Consider the following 19,221-nt stretch of genomic DNA (forward strand, 5'->3'; position numbering starts at 1 on the left):
TATTTATTTTAAAGTTATTTCATGCTAGAGTTTTGTGTTGTTTTCTTTTCAAGCTGCAGCAGCCAGGGAATCCTGCACTGGACGCATCTTGTGAAAGAAATGTCGAATATCAGACACCACTTCAGTTTTAAAACTGATAAGGTTCCATCAGCTTGCCATGTTATGTAACCTGGCCATAGGGACTCTTATATATTCTTGTATCTATAATACATATTTTTTGAGTGTTCTCTATAATAGCATTGCTCTTGGTTTCATATCATCTCTCGATATTCTAATTTAGTATCAGTATATGGATAGTTTTAGCTTAATTACAATGGTGGCTAGCTCGTGGATTTTTTACCCAAGCCGTAAAATTCCAGAGTGGGAGTCACTCCCAGAGTTACAGCTACAGCTGAAACAAGTCAGATTATCCAAAAGTTGTTTGATGACTTTGAAGTTTCTTTTTTTTTTTTTATGGGAATCAGTTAAAAAACATGTTTTATGATTCAAGTTCATCAGGTTTACGGACGTTACAACCCCATGAATACCTATTTTCTAATACCTTTGTGAGAGAAAATCTTCAAAAAGGTATCTCATTGTTTTTCAATTTGCTTCATAACGTACTGCCTGTTTCGTTTAATCTAGTGCTATTTATATTTAGTTTCTTTGTGGTTGTTATAGCTCTGATTTATCTAATATATTTGTATTACTTTTACAGGTTCCTTTTACTCTCGTTCAAAGGTGGGCTGATCACTATTGTTGATGCTTGATTTTTGACACCAACTAATTGACACGTGCGTAACATTGATTGATCAAGACGCATACGTGATTATAGATAAAATGTAGAGTAAATGCAATGAAAGCTTTTTAAAGTGGTTCGGATGCTAAGGTAGCAAGTCCTACTTCCACTGATAATTGTATTAGTATTGTGGGTCAGGTCGCAACAGCGGACTAACTTACAAATGATTAGGGAAATATAAATACAAAGGTAAAAGAGAGAGAGAGAGAGAAAAAGCTAGTTCAGAGTGTAAAATGGCTAAATCCCCTTAATGAAGGGGTCTTCCTCTTTTTATAGTGAGATGAATGCAAGTAATAATCATTAAATCCATGGATTGGTGTGAATGTCAGGACAAAATCCGGCTTCACGTCACATTGCCCACCTTTCAAGCTGATTTCACGCGATTTGGAGCAGGGAAATAGATACATGGGAGCTCCATAGCGTCTGGCAGGCCTGATGTGTGCTTACCGTTCTGACGGGAGCAGATCACACCCCATCACGTGATTTCCCACATTAGCCCTTGATTTCCCAGGTGTAACAATTATGTTGTTGTGGACATGCATGGCTCTAAACATCCATTACCCTTAACTTTATCCTATCAATGGTGGGAGCCTGTTGAAGATTTTTTTACATTTAGGGAGGCAATTAAGAAAATTTTTGGATATAGGAGCCCTGTAAGTTCAGATGTTCTGCGTAAAGTCTTTTGTACATTTTTTGAGGAAATCGATACAAAATTTGGTTATGGGTACCCTGTAACTTCAAATATTGCGAAGCCTTATTTCTGGGTATGTATCTACAATCAATGCAAGTTTATGGGATGGAATTCTATTATATATTCCCCAGTTTTCAAACATCTCTAGAATGCAAATACTGTCTCATAAGGACTCTTGGATATATTACTCAACAGGTCATGATTTTAAGTCTCTCCTCGATTTCTAATAAGGATGGTCACTAGAGCTCTTACTCAGCTGATAGTTTCAGAGTCCCGAGCAATTAGTTGAGGTACGCTTAAACTGATCAGGACATCCAAGTCATAAATAAAAAATACTGCCTCATTATTTGATTTATGTGAGCAAATATTACTTTTTTGTTATTATGTATATTACTTTTACATTTCCTTATGTATATTATCTAATATTACACCACGTTACCAAATTTCAGTAACATTATACAAGTAATTGATTTACCTATGGTTTTATTTTTCTGGTTCGGCTTCGATTTCTTTAATGTTTTCCATAAAATTAATTTTGTTAATTCTTTAATACAAATAATACCCACAAATAAATAAATAAATAAAAATCAATAAACAAGCAAATTATTAGAAGCTAAGCAAGTTTAATTTCATAAAGATAACATTATCTTAGTCTTAGGTAGTGTTAGACACAGAAAATGGGATTTATGTAGCATTTAGTGTAATTCTTTATATTTTAAATTGATCATTGTTATCATGGTGAATGACAATTTCTCACGGAAGTTTTATGGTAATTACATTTTTCTACCTATAAACTTTTTGCAATAAATTTTTCCATTTTTTATCAATCTGATCAATGGAATAAGTAGAATAAAGCTATGAAAAAGTAGAATAATAAATTTATTTTTTAATTAAAAATCAATTTAGTAAATAATTGAAAAAGTTTAGTGGGTTTGTTTCTCTACCCTATTCTTATTCCAAATCAAAATGCATATTTATTTCTTTATTTTCAAAATCCTGTCCTAAATTATTTACGGTGTGTTTGTTTTATTATTTTAGATAGAATTTTGGGAATAATATTGAGTAGTTGAATAAGGTGAGTATTACAAGATAAAATTTAAAAATTAACAAAAAAAACTCCCAATGTTTGCTAACTTAACTAAACACCCTAATGTATACATTTTTTATAAAATAACAAAAATACCCCCACCCACCCACAGTGCCAGATTCCGGCCACCACTGTTGGAATCTGGCCAAAAAATGGCGTTATGACACAGATGGTCGAATCTGGCTGGTCGTGCGTCGATATAGCCTTTTTCGGCCAGATCCACCATTGATCTGGCCGGAAAAGGCCAAATCTACGGCTAGATCTAGCCGTCAACGGTCGCAAAAGGCCAGATTTGGCCGTCAGCGACAACCAAAGAAATGGCCGTCGTTTTGGTCGTCACTGACGGCCAGATCTAGTCTTTTCCGGCTATATCCACTGTGGGTTTGACCGAAAAAGGTCAAATCGGTGAATTATCGACCAATTCTGGTCATTTTTATGCCGTTGTGACAGATTTTGGCAATCGTCGATGGTGGTTGCCGGAATCTGGCAATTATGGGTGGATGAGGGTGTTTTTGTTAATTTTTAAATTTTTTTAAGAGTGTTTAATTAAATTAATAAATTTAAAGAATCTAAAAGTAATTAAAAAAATAAAATAGTATTTTTCAAATAATTATACAAACATGCATTTTGGGAATAAGATTGAAAATAGGATAAGGAGTAATAAAACAAACGCCCCCCTTTTAAGTATTTTTAATTTTCAAATACTAGCTTATAATAAGTTAATAACGCACCCAATCCTACTTAACAATATAACAAACTAATCCTTTCAAGTTTTTTACCCTAAACCCTTAAAAAAAAACCAACCCCCTTTTATCTTTCTTCCCCATCCCACCACCGCCACCCCAATTTTCTTTCTGTGCCCTAACCTCAGCCATCCACGCCCCAAAATCCTTCACTATAATGACCACTACGTGCGTTTCATTCTCTTCGATGTTATCTTTGTTTGCTTTTTATGAAGTCCCACTGGGAACTAGTGCTTGCTATCTAAGAATTGCTCCATGGATCTCGTCGGAATTGTCTCGGCCTCCACAAAGTCAACCACCACCGCCACCGCTACCGCATAAAAACGCCACATCTAAAACCTCCACAACAACAACAGCAGTCACATCTAAAACCCAATATACCTTGTCATCCATCCTCACCAATTTCTTATTTCCTAACACCCAAATGTCATCGATCGTCATCAATTTCTTATTCTCCTATGTCTTTTTTTCTCTCTGAAGGTAAGAGAAAGTATATGCATATTCTCCTATGTCTAGTGAGTCATTGGCGATCAGTGATGGTAGGGGTTCTATATATAGTTGGAACTTTGAGGTGAACCAAACTGAGATACTTGAAAGGTTATTCGAAGGTAGGCGTTATATTGACCACCAGCTTACAAGTTTGAGCTCTGCACGTAATATCCTTTTTGCTTGTTCATCAAGTGGCTTCCTAACTGTCTTCGATTTAAGGGATAGACAAGCCGTCATCAGAAATCAGGTATGTGACTTAGCATTGAAGGCCATTGCTTGTTCAACTTCCTACATTACAACTGGGGGGAGTGATGGCAGATTAAGGGTATATGATATGAGGAGATTTTATGAGAATGCATTGCCGTATCGAGTAATTAATCCTCCAGACAACCTAAACGCCATTTCTGATTTAGAAGAGAGGCTAATCCTTTATAGGGGTCAGAATGGATACTATCTTAAAGATATTACGTCAAATACTTTTCATGCCTTGGCAATTAATAACTTTAGCCATCAATGTAGTCTGATTATGCTGTTGTGGACGTGGATGCTAAAACCCCATATGCCTTGTCATCCATCCTCACCAATTTCTTATTTCCTAACACCCAAATTTCATCGATCGTCATCAATTTCTTATTCTCCTATGTCTTTTTTTCTCTCTGAAGGTAAGAGAAAGCATATGCTTTAAGATCTTTACATTTCTTGTTTTTCTAAATATTTTTTGTTTGATTGTTTGTTGTATGGAATGGAATGGTTCTATTATTTCTTTGATTGGAAGTGTTGAATGAGTTTTTTATGGCGTTTTATGGTGGTGGGATTGCTTTGTTTGGGTTGCCGTTTGAGTTGCTTGAATATGAAGTGGAGTGGATTCAAAATTTTGATTTTTTTTCTAGTTTATTCAAATTGTTTTTAATTAATTATATTATTTTTTATTTTTAATTAAAAAAAAGTTAAAAGAAACGAAAAATTTTATGAAATAAAGAAATATAAAAAAGTTAGATAAGGGAATTTTGGGTTTATAATGATTTCCGTAGAATGTAGATGACAGTGTTTGACTTCCTTTTTGAACTTGTAGTTTTCCCTTTTTTTTCTCTTTACTTAGTCTCTTGACATTTGAGATATTTTATATTTACTTTACAGACTTAACTTGCTTTGTTTTAAGAACCGATACACCATGTGTTGTTGTGCAATGGTTCATATATGTTGGATATGATCAACTGATAAAAAAAAAAATTGAATGTTATTATATTTTGGTTAGTATTAAAAAAGTATGAACTAATGAACAAATTATTACAATGGACAGGTTTAGATGTCGTGGTCTAGCCATACAAACTATAACCGAGATAATGACAGTGAGAAAATACAGTTATATATACGTGCTGCAGTCGCACTGTGTGGGGTTATTGCATATGAAGTGGAGTTTAACATGCACGGACGCCAACCTATACATACATCTGCATTAAATGGTCACAATTATATGGTGGAACTACAAAATGGTCATCATACAAGAATATACAATAAGTGTCGCATGAGCAAACAATGTTTTCAAACCTTATGTTATATATTAGCACAATGAGGCAAACTGCGAGTAATCAGACACACGAGTATTGAAGAACAAGTAATGATATTGTTGACAATAGTTGAGAAAAATGCGTCAAATAGTGATTGTAGGGAGGATTACCAACATTCCGGGGAGACATTCTCTAGATATGTCTATGCAGTTTGTGATGCGATATTGGAGTTGACGTCAGACTTTATCAAGCCACCTGACTTCACTGATGTTCCATTGGGGATATCGATCAACCCAAAGTACTACCCATTCTTTAAGGTACTTAATTATTTTTAATTAGTTGATAGTACAGTTCATTGTTTCATAATTGTTGTTTGTCTTCACATATTACTAAAATGCAATTTTGTCGACAGGACTGTCTTGGAGCGATTGATGGTACACATGTACGTGGGTCAGCACCAGTTGAGGTAGCTGATAAATATCGAAATCGTAAAGGGGTATTGTCGTAGAATGTGATGGCCGTCTGCGACTTCAATATGTTGTTCACATATGCCGTCACTGGTTGGGAAGGATCTTCCCATGACGCAAGGGTTCTAAATTCAGTTCTAGATGATCCTGATTTGGGTTTCCCACATCCTCCTCCAGGTATAACTACCTTGTTTATGTACTGTAGCTAAACTGTAAACATTTTTTTTTTATGATTCTTCAAATAACATTCAGTATTTTATTATAGGCAAATATTACTTAGTAGATGCAAGTTATGCGAACAGAGGTGGGTTCCTCGCCCCACATAGACGGGTTCCTTATCATGTTCCCGATGCGCGTCGTAACCTTTCTAGACCTATGGAGTTGTTTAATTACAAACATGCATCGCTTCAGAATGTTGTGGAGAGAACCTTTGGTGTTTTAAAAAAAAGGTTCTGCATTCTTGATGGCATGAACAATTACCCGTTGGAGAAGCAAGCTAAAATTGTTATGGCATGTTGTGTGATTCATAATTTTATCAAAAGGTTCGATATGACCGACCCTATCTTCCAAAAGTTTAATGCCGATGGAGTTTATGAGGAAGGAAATGGGACTGGTTCGAATCAACTGACTCAGCGTAATACAGAGGACATGGGAAGGGTCAAGGATAGCATAACTACTGCTATGTGGGCAGAACATGAGTCCATGTCGTATTGTCAACTGAATATTGGGGTACAAAGAATTCTGAGAGATGATTATTAGTAGCTTCGTATTATTAATTTAGATATTTATTAATGTCGTGTTTTTAAATGATATATTAGTAGTAGAAATTATTATGGAGAAATTGTTTTTAATTTTGTAATAAAAGAATTACCAAACAACTAATCAATATTATTTAAATGTGAATTGAAAAGTTCAATAATCAAATAATAAAAATTTTAAATAATATATATCAAAATATTCTATCTTAAAATCCTTTTTAAAAAAATATATTAAACAATTATTCATTAATTTATTTAATTCAAATATAATATTCAAATAATGAACCAAAACCATGTTTAAATTGAACTTTTTTCAAAAAGCTATTCTAGAAAGTGTAAAATAGTGAACCAAACAAAGCGTACTTTTTTGTCAATATCAGTTTACTTATAGCATTTTTTGCTTTAGTTACAATAGATATTCATGTCAATTCCGTATTATATTTCACGTCCATTCAATATTTTGTAGTACTCATCTGACAATTGTAGTTTTTTTGCTTCAAGTTGGGAGCATTTTATTTTGATTTTGGAGGAGCATGCTGTGAGATTTTAGTTGCTTCAATTTTCATTTGACTCTAAGCATCCATTACCCTTTGCTTTATCCTATCAATAGGTGGTGCCTGTTAAAGTTCCTCATATTTTTATTCAAGAAATTATGAAAAAATTTCGTTGTAGGCGCCCTATAAGTTCAGATGTTATGGATCTTAAAGTTTCTGGTACATTTTCTGAGGAAATTAAGACAATTTTTTGTTATGGGTACCCTATAAATTCAGTCTTTGCAAAACCTAAATTTGCTTAATAACATTTTATCTTTCTTCTTATTTGGTCATTTTTATTACTAATGTATGATATTCTACTTTGTTTGTCTGTTGAAGGTTGGTTTGATTCATCCAGAGGAAACTCTTCAAGTAGGAGAGAATATCAATGCTGTTGGCAACTGGGGTTTCAAAAATGGAATTCCTGAGATCCGGTCAACAAAGATCTTCCCTATTTTCTGTAAGGGTTTTATTAAAAAAAGAATTTCTCTTAAGTTTTGTTGTTGCAAATTGATAGGAGATTTTCATCTTGCTTATTGAATGACTATTTCTGTATCTTGCAGAACTAAGATGACTAGTATTTTAGCTGCCCTTTCTGCTGTCTGCCTGCGGAGGTGAAATTGTTATTGTTATACGAACTGTAATTGTATACATTCTGGAAAATTTTAGATGTACGATTTTTTTGAATATTTTTTAGGCGTTTAATAGAGAGAATTTAGAGAGATAATTGGGAAATTTGCTTTTATTGGACCAAGATTATAAGAAACTTTCGGTATTTTGCTTTGGGATCCAAGAACTCTACATTATGAAAGAGAGAATGCAGTTTATAAGATCACCATAAGATCTTCAGAACGTATGATGAACATGAAGCTACATAATGTCTTGATATAAAAACATGCACTTGTTCTGTGAACAAGTTTCCTGTATGTCTTCTGGTAATTCGAGGGCCCCATTACAGTCGTTTTATTAATGCTACAAGACAGGCAAATAATGTTCTTTAGTATTAAAATCATGGAATATACTTTCACCCTTCATGAGCTAATTGCATGAGTAGGATTGGAAGAGAATGTTCTTGCTTGATGCCTTCAATCCATCTTGCCTTGATTCGGACTCGTTCAATGCTTTGCATCAAAATCTTTTCAATTCCAAGGTTCACATGATTTCTGAAAAATGATTCAACCTCATCAGCCTTTTCATTGCTGCAAAACTGCCAGATGAAAAAAAGGGAGTCAACTTAAAGTTCAATAGGGCAATAATAGTATTGAATCCAATCTATGAACTATCTGGCATCTGCAAATTCCTACTTGATTGCTTACCAGTGTGACAATACCCCTAACGAAACGATGGAGTATAATTCCTGAACCGTATTTCTTTAAGATTTGGTCCCAGTTCTCCTGCATTTATAATCAAACATACGCGATTATATTAATTTGAGGATTAAGAAAGAGTCCTACATTATTGTAGATTATTTAGATTAATTTTCCAAATCTTCATGACACTCACAACCAATTATTTCAAAAACCCAGATGTGATATCGATAAGATACATAAGGTTAAATCAGCCAAGGAGCTGCATACCTGCAACCATCTCCATGCTGTTTCACGGCCTTCTAGGCTTATTCCACCAATTATAAAAATAACATCTTGATCTCGAACCTGAAAGGATTTTGCGATGAACTCAGTAAATATAATACTTGCGAGAAAATTCAAGCTATCACAGCATGTAACTTAGTTAGAGAAGAGAGAGACCTCATCTGACATCAAAAAGTTCAAAACCTCTGCAACTATATCAGGGTCAGGAGAACATGCTATAGCCCCTGTGCATGTCAAATATAGAACATCAAATTCACACAATGTCCCAATCACAGATAAGAGGTGAATGCAAGACCATAATTTTTAACAAGTCTTTACGTAAAATCAGTTCCTTCTCTTGTGTTGCATCAGCTTTTCTATAAAACTTCAGTAGGGAGTCAAAGCCTCGCCTATCTGTGGTGGTAGCATTTCTCATTACAGCAATGTAAGCAGCCTGCAGAGCAAAACAAGTTTCTGCATATCATATTTTAAAATGTTCAAAGGAACAAGGAAAAAACATGATGTTTAGGCTTTATTTTACCTTTCTCACATCAGGGGAAAGTATTGGAGTGTCTTTATCCTTCAACAAAACCTGAAAGCGCTCCATCGCTTCTAGTTGAGTTTTGTCATGGCCAAAATTAGCCAAAGCTATAAAGACTTCTCCCCTTAACAATGCATTTAAATGACTCTCTCCAGGTTTTGATTCCCAACCTACTTTTCTGCACAAAATACGAAGTGAAAAATGAGATTTTTTTTTTTACCAGCAATGACTTAGGACTTAGCAATATTCTAAACATGGTCTCAAGAAGACTGAAAGACCAAATAGAGATGAAAATCTCATATCATTTTCATCTCTCGACTGAAAGTTGTTATTGTGATTATGTGCACTATTGTGAGGTAGAATTTTCCTTTAAGAAATAATTTGGGGCATGCACCTAACATACATTAAAAAAAAAAAAAAATCCATCAACATTTCAATTTAATTATTATGAGGGAGATTTTTCAATCAAAATTGAGTTGGAGTGAAAGCCTTGCTAATATTTCTTACTCAGCAGAATTTTGAAGGAGACTGATGCAAAATTTTCTCAATTCATTGACTAACTCTGGGATGGCATCTGTTGAGATCTCAATAACATCATAACAAACCTGTCACTTGAGTTAAGTTAGAATGATTGAAATCATAGGGCCAATTGATGTCACTGCCAAGTTACAGAAGATACCCTTACATTGATGAGTTTCGATAACACTATATAATCAACTTCTTCTCTATATGCGCTCATCAACAGAAGCAAAAATGATAATGGCTGTCTGCAAGCCTTGGAAAGAGCAAGCATGTCGTCCAAAATGCCTGAAAATGGGATTGAAAGAAGTTAATGACCAATTGATTTGATTCTAATTATAGTGCTAAAGAAATAAAGAAAAGCAAACTTATAAAGGAAAGTGCATCATTTGCAGTTTCTAGCCAGGAAAAGAGGCTCATCTATCTATATTTTTAACTGATTTTCTCAGGGAGGACAGTCTTAACTGGCATGTAGTACATACCAAGTTTGTCAGCAGCCGATAAGCAATTTTTTTCCACTGCTTTCCTGAGTCGAGCTGCAAGTTCATCATCATATATTACTCTATAGAAACCACTCTGCTCAACATTAACTTTGACCCATAAAGTTTCATCACACTGTTCTTGATTATTTTCCTTGAGTGAGCTTGACTTGCCATCTGAAGAAGGAAACATTTCTGATATATCAACTCTTTCACTTTTTGATCCCAAAAAAAACTTCTTGCACTTGTCGTATGAACCAAAGGACAAAGTTATTGGAACAGTCCATATTCCATCACCATGCAAACCAGATGACAGAAACTGTGACTGCAAATCCCCAAACCAGTATCAGATTCCTCACTTGAGAAAAAAAATCAAAGCACAAATATGAAACTTTCAAGTTTTGATCTCATAGAAAATCATTTTTTCATTAGTCAATCTTAATACCTGCTCAAATTCCAAAACTTGATCTTTGGATTTTACGTAGATAACAGGATATCCCTTCTGCTTTGTCCAACAGTCCATCATTGAATTTATATTAACACCAGATTCCTCCGAAATAACTCTCCATAAATCTTCTGTCTTTGCATTTTTCCAAGCATATTTCTTCATGTATGAACTCAAGGACTTCTGTTTGAAATCAAAGTCAGATGATTAAAGAACACAACTAAAAGATGCTAAATTATATCACAAGTGCAGAAGCAAAAAGAAATTAAATTAAGAAGTTGAATGTGATCTTCTATATAAAATAGCTACTCTGTAAATTAAGATGTTAACTTTCACACCTGAACTATGTCATCCCCAAGGTAACCCTGCAACATTCTGATGACAGCTGATCCTTTATTGTAGCTAATTTCATCAAAAATTTCATCAATTCCATGAGCATCGTCAACCTCCACCTGCAACACCGGCAAACAATTTGTTCAAGACATATTTGAATCTCATCATTGAAAGGTTTACGCAACATTTATAAGTCACTGGTTCACCCTTATAATTTTAACACAATCATCATTGTGATGTGCATGAGTGCAAATTTTAGCATGAGCATTGACTGTATCTTACCTCGATAGGATGTGATTGTTGTAGTGCATCCAGACTTAGGCCATCAGCTGATAGTTGAAGAAATTGAGTCCATATTTGCCACTCGGGAAACAAGATGTCAGTAACCATGTAACTTATCTGGAAATGTAAAAACAAGTTACAACATAAAAGTTCCAAAATGCGGCCAACTGCAATGCCCACAAAGGGAAACACTCAAAGTTGAGAGATTTAAAATACCCATGTTGCAAAACCCTCATTAAGCCACAAATGAGTCCACCATTCCATTGTTACCAGATTGCCAAACCATTGATGAGCCACTTCATGTGCCGCAACAATTGTGTTCTGACAGGCAGAGGAAAACGGAAGTTGAGAATGTAGAATATTTTGTCCCTCAAATAGGAAATATTAAAAATAAGAAAATGAAAATGAAAATGAAAACGAAAATGAAGTGTTTGTGTTTTAAGGGTTAAAGTAAAAGTTCCATTCTCCATAAGCAACAGCTGAGCTGCTACTTCTCAGGAAATTTTGTACATTTAGGGGGATAATAGAATTGTGAAAGAGAGAAAAAGGAGGGAGGGAAAAACCAAAAAACTGGAGACTCCTTTGAACGACTAACTTACGATCTGCTTGCATCTAGCTGTAGATTTCAAATCACTATAAAGCAAAAGACTTTCACGGTATACGATCAAACCAAAATTCTCCATAGCTCCAGCAGCAAATTCAGGGACAGCGACCATATCCAGTTTAGGGAGTGGGTAAGGAGTTGAGAAAAACCTGAAAAAACTCAATACCCCAGGTTAATATATCTGTTTAATTTACAGAAAATGAGTGCTGGAACTAGAGTTACCACCTCATGAATGTAAGAACACATAGACACATGTTCAAGAACATCATTTATGTTATCTCGATTCATTGTTGGGAGGGTGTTATATCAAAGAAAGCAATCCAAGTGTTTTAGTTACAATGTATTGGCACATACTTAGAAATCTACAATGGTTTATTGGACTAAGTGTGTAATTTGCACATTCTCTCTTTCTTTGGCTCCTTTCTTGTTCATCAAACTACACTATGGTATCTTAATTTGAGCTGGTTCACATAACCAGAAGAATCAAGTACGTGAAGATAAAATTAACTCATGACAAAACCAGAATGTATATTACTCACTTGGTGAATATATCAAGTGACTTAACAGCAACCTCTAATGCATACTTTCCTTCATCGCTCTTGCCAACAGGGCAATATACTCCAACCTTGACACCTACATGTAGAGTTCAAAGATCTAGATAACAGAGAATTTATACCAAATAAAAACAGAAGCCTGTGGCTCATATACATACCATGGCTAGTTATATCTTCAATATGATCAAATAAACCAACCACAACAGCCACCAAATATGTTGACATGACCGGAGATTCCTCAAAATAAACAGTCTTTACATTCTCATTGACCTTTTCATCAATAATGGGCATATTAGACAACGCAGTCAAGTCTGATGGTGCATCCAATGTTATCTTGAAGGTTGCCTGTTATCATGATTCAGCAATTCTATAGTAATAAGGATCAATTCTCAGTTTTCAAGCTAAGAACATAAAATATATATGATTTGATTTAGGTGGTTCCAAAATTTTATTTCTAATGAATCTCAAGGAAGGGCTAACGATTTTTAGAAATATAAAAGAGGAACTGGGCCTCCTGACATTTAACCAAAACATAAATGAGATCAATAATACAAATTCCCCAGATATAGAACTATATTATCAAGCATACTGGCTACTTGACAAGTACCATTTAAAAAAAAAAACAAATTAAGAAAAAAAGGCAATTTTGACTTGAACCCTTTCATGAAAACAATTTCACAGAGAGTAAAACGAAGGCCACACAAGAAAAATAGCTGCCAGGATTCAGCTTCTGTTTTTCAGTTTTAATACCTTAAGAGCAGGCTCGTCCCAGCATGGGAAACAGCATCTTGCATGCACAGGTTCAAATTGAGTAACTGCCATATTCTTCTTCACTTCTTTGTCCGTATAAGTACTGTTAAATTTAAAGATCAATTAGTTTTTGGTTAGTAAAGTATTTTTTCCCCTCTGATCCTGTACATGAAAAATTCAAAAGATATTCCTTCTATTTTTCTCTATTATTGAAAATTAAAGAAAAGTACCATGGAAACCTTTTCCTGGTGAAACGAACAAATGGAAAAAGAACCCTCACCATTTATAAAACCCCATCAAGTGGTCATTAAGATTCCCAGAAAACGTGATCCCCAATACTCCTTCTCCAACACTAAGAGCTTCATCGAAGACCAACACAAGTATTTCATCACTGTTGTCCAGAACAACATCACAAGGACTATATTTCTGCAAAGTGAGAACCCAAAATTCCATAAAAAATCAGTATAAAAATCAACCCAAATAGGACTATTGATCATGATTATAAACTAAGCTTACTTACTTGGTTGTGAGAGGTAGTGAACAAGACTTCATAAACATTAAGTCTAGCAGCATTTAAGACAATAAAGTTAGTCTTTTCGAGGATGCAGAGGTTAATGTTTACAGTACCAGCAAAAGCACTTTCACAGAGATCAAGTTTAAAGTGAAGATCGTAACGACTTGGAACTGCAAAGCTTGGTAGCCTTGCCTGGCCTGTGAATTGCTCTATGTTCAGTTTCTGCTCCATTTTCTTCTCTTCTGAACTTAGTGAAGTGAGCTTTATTTGCGCAGGGGAAAAAAAGGGAGAGAGAGAGAGAGATAAAGACATTAATGATAATTAGTTTTTAATTTCTCATCTGCACCTTGTTTTTAGTGGCAAAATTTTCCACAAAGAAAGATCAAATGGGCACATCCACACATGACACTTACTTTGTTATTATCTGACTTTTTTCCACCATGAGAGGTACAAAGCCTTTGGTTGACTTAGTCTTAAATCAAGTTAGAATAATTGATTAGACTTGTTTAATCATGAACCTAAACCAGAAAAAACTGGGGCTGATAAGAGCCACAAGCTGATGCTGGAGTTGTATTTGTCACTCATATTCAAAGAGGTCCAAGCTTTTATCAAGAAGAGTCTGAGTTGAGGAAAGCCAAGCACAGACACACATTAGACCAACAGCCTCTAAGGAGTTTGATATCTTCAACTCCAAGTGAAGATAAATAATTGGGGTACTTCCATTGTTTCTATGTCTTCCTTTTTGCTTAAAGATCACGAAAATGAACTTCAGAGCGTATGAACATAAAGATACATAAATTCGTTATGATATCACCAGTACAAGCGCCATTACTTGGTTTCATTTAAAGTATCAAAAGCTTAAGTTAGCAATGCCAAGTCCTCAATTTTTTTTTTTGAAGATCCAACACAAATTCAAGGAAAGAGATGGTGCTGTGAAGAATAATCTCCCCACATGGTTAGCTCAGAATCTCATAGGTACACATTTATATATCTCATCGTTGCAAGCTGCCGCAATCGAAACTCTCATCACACTAGTATTTCTTTCTAGCAAACATGGAACAGCCTTATTAAGGCCGAAAAACGATGAAAGACAGAATAAAGGGTCAAAGAATGAATTCTACAAGAGTACTTCCCCTGCAATTTCTTTCAAGGAGCAAGTTTCAATAATCATTTCAGCAGCAAAGTCCTGATGAATTCTACTTCAAAACTTATTTCATAAATTGAATCAAATTTCACAGCTAAGAATGGGCCAATTAAAGAGAAATATCACTTCTACTAAACAGTAAATAAGTAAATATGCTGAAATGGAAAATTATCCAGAAAGAAAGTGAACAAATATAACAAATTGTTCACCACCAAAAATGTAATTGAAATTAATGATAAGCAAGTTGATTTCTCCTGCTGACCAATTAATATTTGATAAAGAAAGAGACACAATAGGAAAATAACATAAAAATGCTTCAGACATACAGCAAACATTCCATTTCAACCCTAATGATGAATAGCTTGACCAAAACTAGCAATGCTGCCTTACAAATGGCTTCTCTAACAAAGACTAAATAATGAGACAATTCGAGCTACTAGATGCCTTTAAGAGCAGAGTTCTTTCTGCCTAACAGGGAAGGGATAGAGTGCATAAGCAACTTTTGTGTTGCTCATTGGCTTAATACTTGGGCACTTTGCTCAACAAGTACTTCTGTAAAACATCCATAACTGACCCGAAATCTGCCTTCACACTCACAGGAGGGTTAGCTAACTGGCAGGCCATGTCCTTGATATCCTTTGAGTGATAATCAGTCTTACTCTGAGTAAACTTCAATCCATGAGCTGTGCTCACCACCACCGTCCTATCAGTCTTCCCAATAACCCCACTATTCCTGAGCTTATTCAATGCTGTCAAAGCCACCCCAGTATGCGGACAAATAAACATGCCAGTAGAATCCGCCTGCGCCATAGCATCCATCAATTCCTCCTCAGTAGCTTCCTCAACAATCCCATCACAATTTTTCAAAGCATAAACAGCTCTATCAATCGAAACTGGATCACCAATCTGAATAGCAGATGCAAAAGTAGTATTTGCCCTAACAGGTTTAAAATCCTTCCACCCTGACTTGTAATACAAGTATAGCGGATTAGCATTTGCAGCTTGTGCACAAACAAGCCTAGGAAGCCTATCAACAAGTCCTAACTCTTTACACATATTAAACCCCTTATAAAATGCATAAATGTTCCCCAAATTACCTCCAGGAACTATCACCCAATCAGGCACCTCCCAATCAAACTGCTGCAAAATCTCAATTGCAGCAGTCTTTTGTCCCTCTAACCTCAAACTATTCAAACTATTAGCCAAATAAATAGGCAACTCAGATGTTACCTCCCTTATCAACTGCATACACCCATCAAAATCAGTGTCAAGACTCAACACAAAGGCACCATTTGCAATAGGCTGCACCAATTGAGCAATAGAAATCTTATTAGCAGGCAAAAACACAATAGAAGGAATACCTGCAGCCGCACAATAAGCAGACAAAGCTGCAGACGTGTCCCCAGTTGAAGCACAACCAACTCCCACCACTGGTTTGTTCATCTTCTTCAACCTATTCACTTGACTCACCAAAACTGTCATACCCAGATCCTTAAAACTCCCTGTATGACTTATCCCACAGTGTTTCACCCACAAATCACTCATCTTCAAGTACTCTTTACCATACCTCTCAGCCCAGAAAAGATTCGAGTTCCCTTCAAAAGCACTCACTATATCATCACTGTCAATCTCAGGCAAAACCCATTCTTTCTTTGACCAAACTCCGGACCCATAAGGCCACGTGGTCTTCCCAACTCTCGAGTCAAAAAGATTCTTCCAATACTTCCCATCGTATTGCTTCAACGCCTGCATGTCATGTTGAACGTCCAAAAGGCCGCCGGATTGAGACCGGTAAATGATCTCGTCCAGCGAGTATGACTCGTCAGACGACGGAGGCGCGTTGAAAGGAACGTACTTTGCGGAGAAATGGTGGGTGTGGATCACATTGTGGAGGCGAGCCTCGTCTCTGATAGTGTTGGAGTTTCTGGAAGGAGAAGAAGAGGCGGAGGCTTTGATGGTGGTGGCGGTGAAGAAGGTCGGCTTGTGGGGTGAGTTTTTGGAGGTGAAAGAGAGACCGGGAGGTTGAATAAAAGAAGAAGAAAGTGTGGCAGCCATGATTGGAGAAAAAATGAAAGACAGAGAGGGTGGCTGGTTAGGTTTGAGAGAGAAGAAATGGGCAGCGTAAAAATTGGAACTTGAAACTGAAAGGAGGATGTAAATGTAGTCTAGGAAACTATGAGGGACTATTGGTTTACTGAATTTTTTATTGAGATCCATTGTTTTAAAACTCAACAAAAACACCGTAAAAGCGGGTTTTGTAAAATTTTAAGAGAATTTTTTAATAATTATAATTTACCTATACGCACAAATATGTACACTTTAACCATATATTCCATATTCAGGCTATTAGAAAATTCAATTTAAGATCGTACGTATGTCTTAACCATACATACCAACATATTTAAACCTGAAACCGTACACCTTAAACATACATTCCAACATTCAGGCTATTAGGAAATTCGAATTTAAGATCGTATGTGCACCTTAACCATTCATATCAACATATTTGAACCTAAGACCATATGTCTTAACCATATATTCCAACATTCAGGCTATTAGAGGATTCAAATTTGAGACCATACACCTTAAATACACATCACAGTATTTGTCCTACCACTTGCTACCTAAGGGTAAGTGATATTAGGGGTGTTCGGTTTCGGGTACCTTATATTTTTTGAAAGAACCGGAACCTGAACCGATGGTTCCTTGAAATTTGGAACCAAAACCGGAACCTGTAACAATGGTTCAGGTTCTGATTCTGGGTACCCTATAAAATTTATGACCCCCCAAAAGTTTTTAAAATGGCAAAAAAACCTTAAAAACTTACAAATACCCCTCCACCTGACACTTGTTAACAAAAATAAAATAACAAATTATAAATTCAAAATCACAAACTCCATTACTTTGTAAAGGTAGATTCTCAAAAGTCAAACCAACTTATTTTAAATATTATAAAATATAAATATAAATGTATTTACATTACTTTTTCTACAAAAGTTTTTATTAACCCCCCTAATCTTTAATTTTATTTTATATTAGTCTGGGTTTCCCATTTCTGTTCCAATTCCTAACTATTGAAACCGGAACCGGAATCGCACAATAACGGTTCCAAAATTTTGAAACCGGAACCTACCCGTTGACGATCAGTTCCGAGTAGGGACCGTAACCAAACCTCAGTACTCGTCGGTTTCGATTCCAACCGATTCTTTTGAATACCCTAAGTGATATGGTGTCATTATCACCCATTGCTTTATATTCTACCAATTAATATAGAAAAAAATTCTTTGCCATGATTTTATATTGTTAATAGAAAAAAAAAATAATAATGATTAAAGTATGGGTATTTAAATATAAAAGTCTATAATTATTATTAATACATTATAAATAATATAATAAGTTATAATTAGTTATTCAATAATGTGGGTCACTGGGTTGGTAAGATTCACTTAAATTTTGCTTTTTATAATATTAATTAATTAGTTATAATATTAATTAATCTTTTATCTTTAATTCTTCCATTTACATTTTCTATCATTATCTAATGCCCAATGAGAGCAATCAAATATTGAAGGTACTCACATTTGAAATTATCAAATAGGGTGTTTATGATATAATGAGTTTTTAATAATATCAGTGGAATTTTTAAGAGTCTAAATGTGGGTTTAGGGACGACAAAATATCTTCGATGAAATCACGTACTTGAAAAAATCAATCCTGTTGAGTGGGAAATCTTCTCAGATCGGGAAAAATTAACTTTGAAACCAAAGACAAGGATAGGGGAGAACGAAGGTGAAGATCTATGAAAACTGATCTTACCCTTGTTCTCGGTATATTTATTAGATATAATTATGTATTGATTTATTTTTTTAAAAAAAAAATCTAGGGATTTTTAGGTACAAAGTTAAGAGCAAGTATTCCATTCCATTCCGAGATACACACCCAAGAGAATCTAAGGTTAGGGTTGAGGTCGAAGGGGATGGTATCTTAATAGGGCCGAGGTTGGAGATGAAAATCACCGACCTTGGCTCAAACATTGCAAAACCTAATGCGTATATTTAATATTAATCGATCTCATATGAAATAAATCATTATCAATTGATCCAGTTTAGATTGAATTCTAGTTTGAATTAGATTTAAGATCATTAATATAAAATATATATTTAAATATCATAAATAACATATATATTTAAAATCCAAAAATTGATGCCAACTTGATTTATTTAAATTAGTTGTAGATTTATTTTATAAATTCTTATAGTATTGATATATTTTTTTTTTCTATTTATGGATCGAATTATTAATTTTGTGATCTGGTAATTTTGAATCTTGTATTAATTAAAATTAAAAAAATAAAATCAGATATGCACAATTAAACATTTGAGAAATGCTGAAATGGCGTCTTGTTGGGGTCAAAATTAAAAATATTAAAAT

The 19,221-nt window shown here is 34.8% G+C and overlaps 2 protein-coding genes across 4 annotated transcripts; both read right to left on the reverse strand.

The window, feature by feature from the left end:
* Positions 1-7,789: 7,789 nt before the first annotated feature.
* LOC116109861 (aminopeptidase M1-like) lies at positions 7,790-13,926 on the reverse strand. Of its 3 annotated transcripts, none has more exons than XM_031396105.1 (19): positions 13,653-13,926; positions 13,413-13,558; positions 13,133-13,235; positions 12,541-12,727; positions 12,368-12,461; positions 11,824-11,977; positions 11,441-11,545; positions 11,225-11,341; positions 10,948-11,061; positions 10,610-10,789; positions 10,168-10,489; positions 9,852-9,973; positions 9,674-9,771; positions 9,167-9,344; positions 8,965-9,079; positions 8,803-8,870; positions 8,632-8,709; positions 8,371-8,448; positions 7,790-8,261 (listed from the first exon to the last, which is right to left on the reverse strand). In XM_031396105.1, exons 1-19 carry the CDS (start codon positions 13,875-13,877, stop codon positions 8,079-8,081), a joined length of 2,667 nt encoding a protein of 888 aa, XP_031251965.1. In that variant the 5' UTR covers positions 13,878-13,926; the 3' UTR covers positions 7,790-8,078. The 3 variants fall into 3 exon arrangements, with proteins under 3 accessions (XP_031251965.1, XP_031251964.1, XP_031251966.1); XM_031396104.1 differs by having other exon boundaries at positions 10,610-10,792; XM_031396106.1 differs by lacking the exons at positions 13,413-13,558; positions 13,653-13,926 and having other exon boundaries at positions 10,610-10,792; positions 12,541-12,749.
* A 1,087-nt stretch (positions 13,927-15,013) lies between these two features.
* LOC116109846 (threonine synthase, chloroplastic-like) lies at positions 15,014-16,924 on the reverse strand. Its single transcript, XM_031396088.1, has one exon. The coding sequence runs from the start codon at positions 16,843-16,845 to the stop codon at positions 15,310-15,312; it is 1,536 nt and encodes a 511-aa protein (XP_031251948.1). The 5' UTR covers positions 16,846-16,924; the 3' UTR covers positions 15,014-15,309.
* Positions 16,925-19,221: the final 2,297 nt, after the last annotated feature.

The sequence above is a fragment of the Pistacia vera genome, unplaced genomic scaffold, assembly GCF_008641045.1.
Source record: "Pistacia vera cultivar Batoury unplaced genomic scaffold, PisVer_v2 Contig59, whole genome shotgun sequence".
Classification (NCBI taxonomy): domain Eukaryota; kingdom Viridiplantae; phylum Streptophyta; class Magnoliopsida; order Sapindales; family Anacardiaceae; genus Pistacia; species Pistacia vera.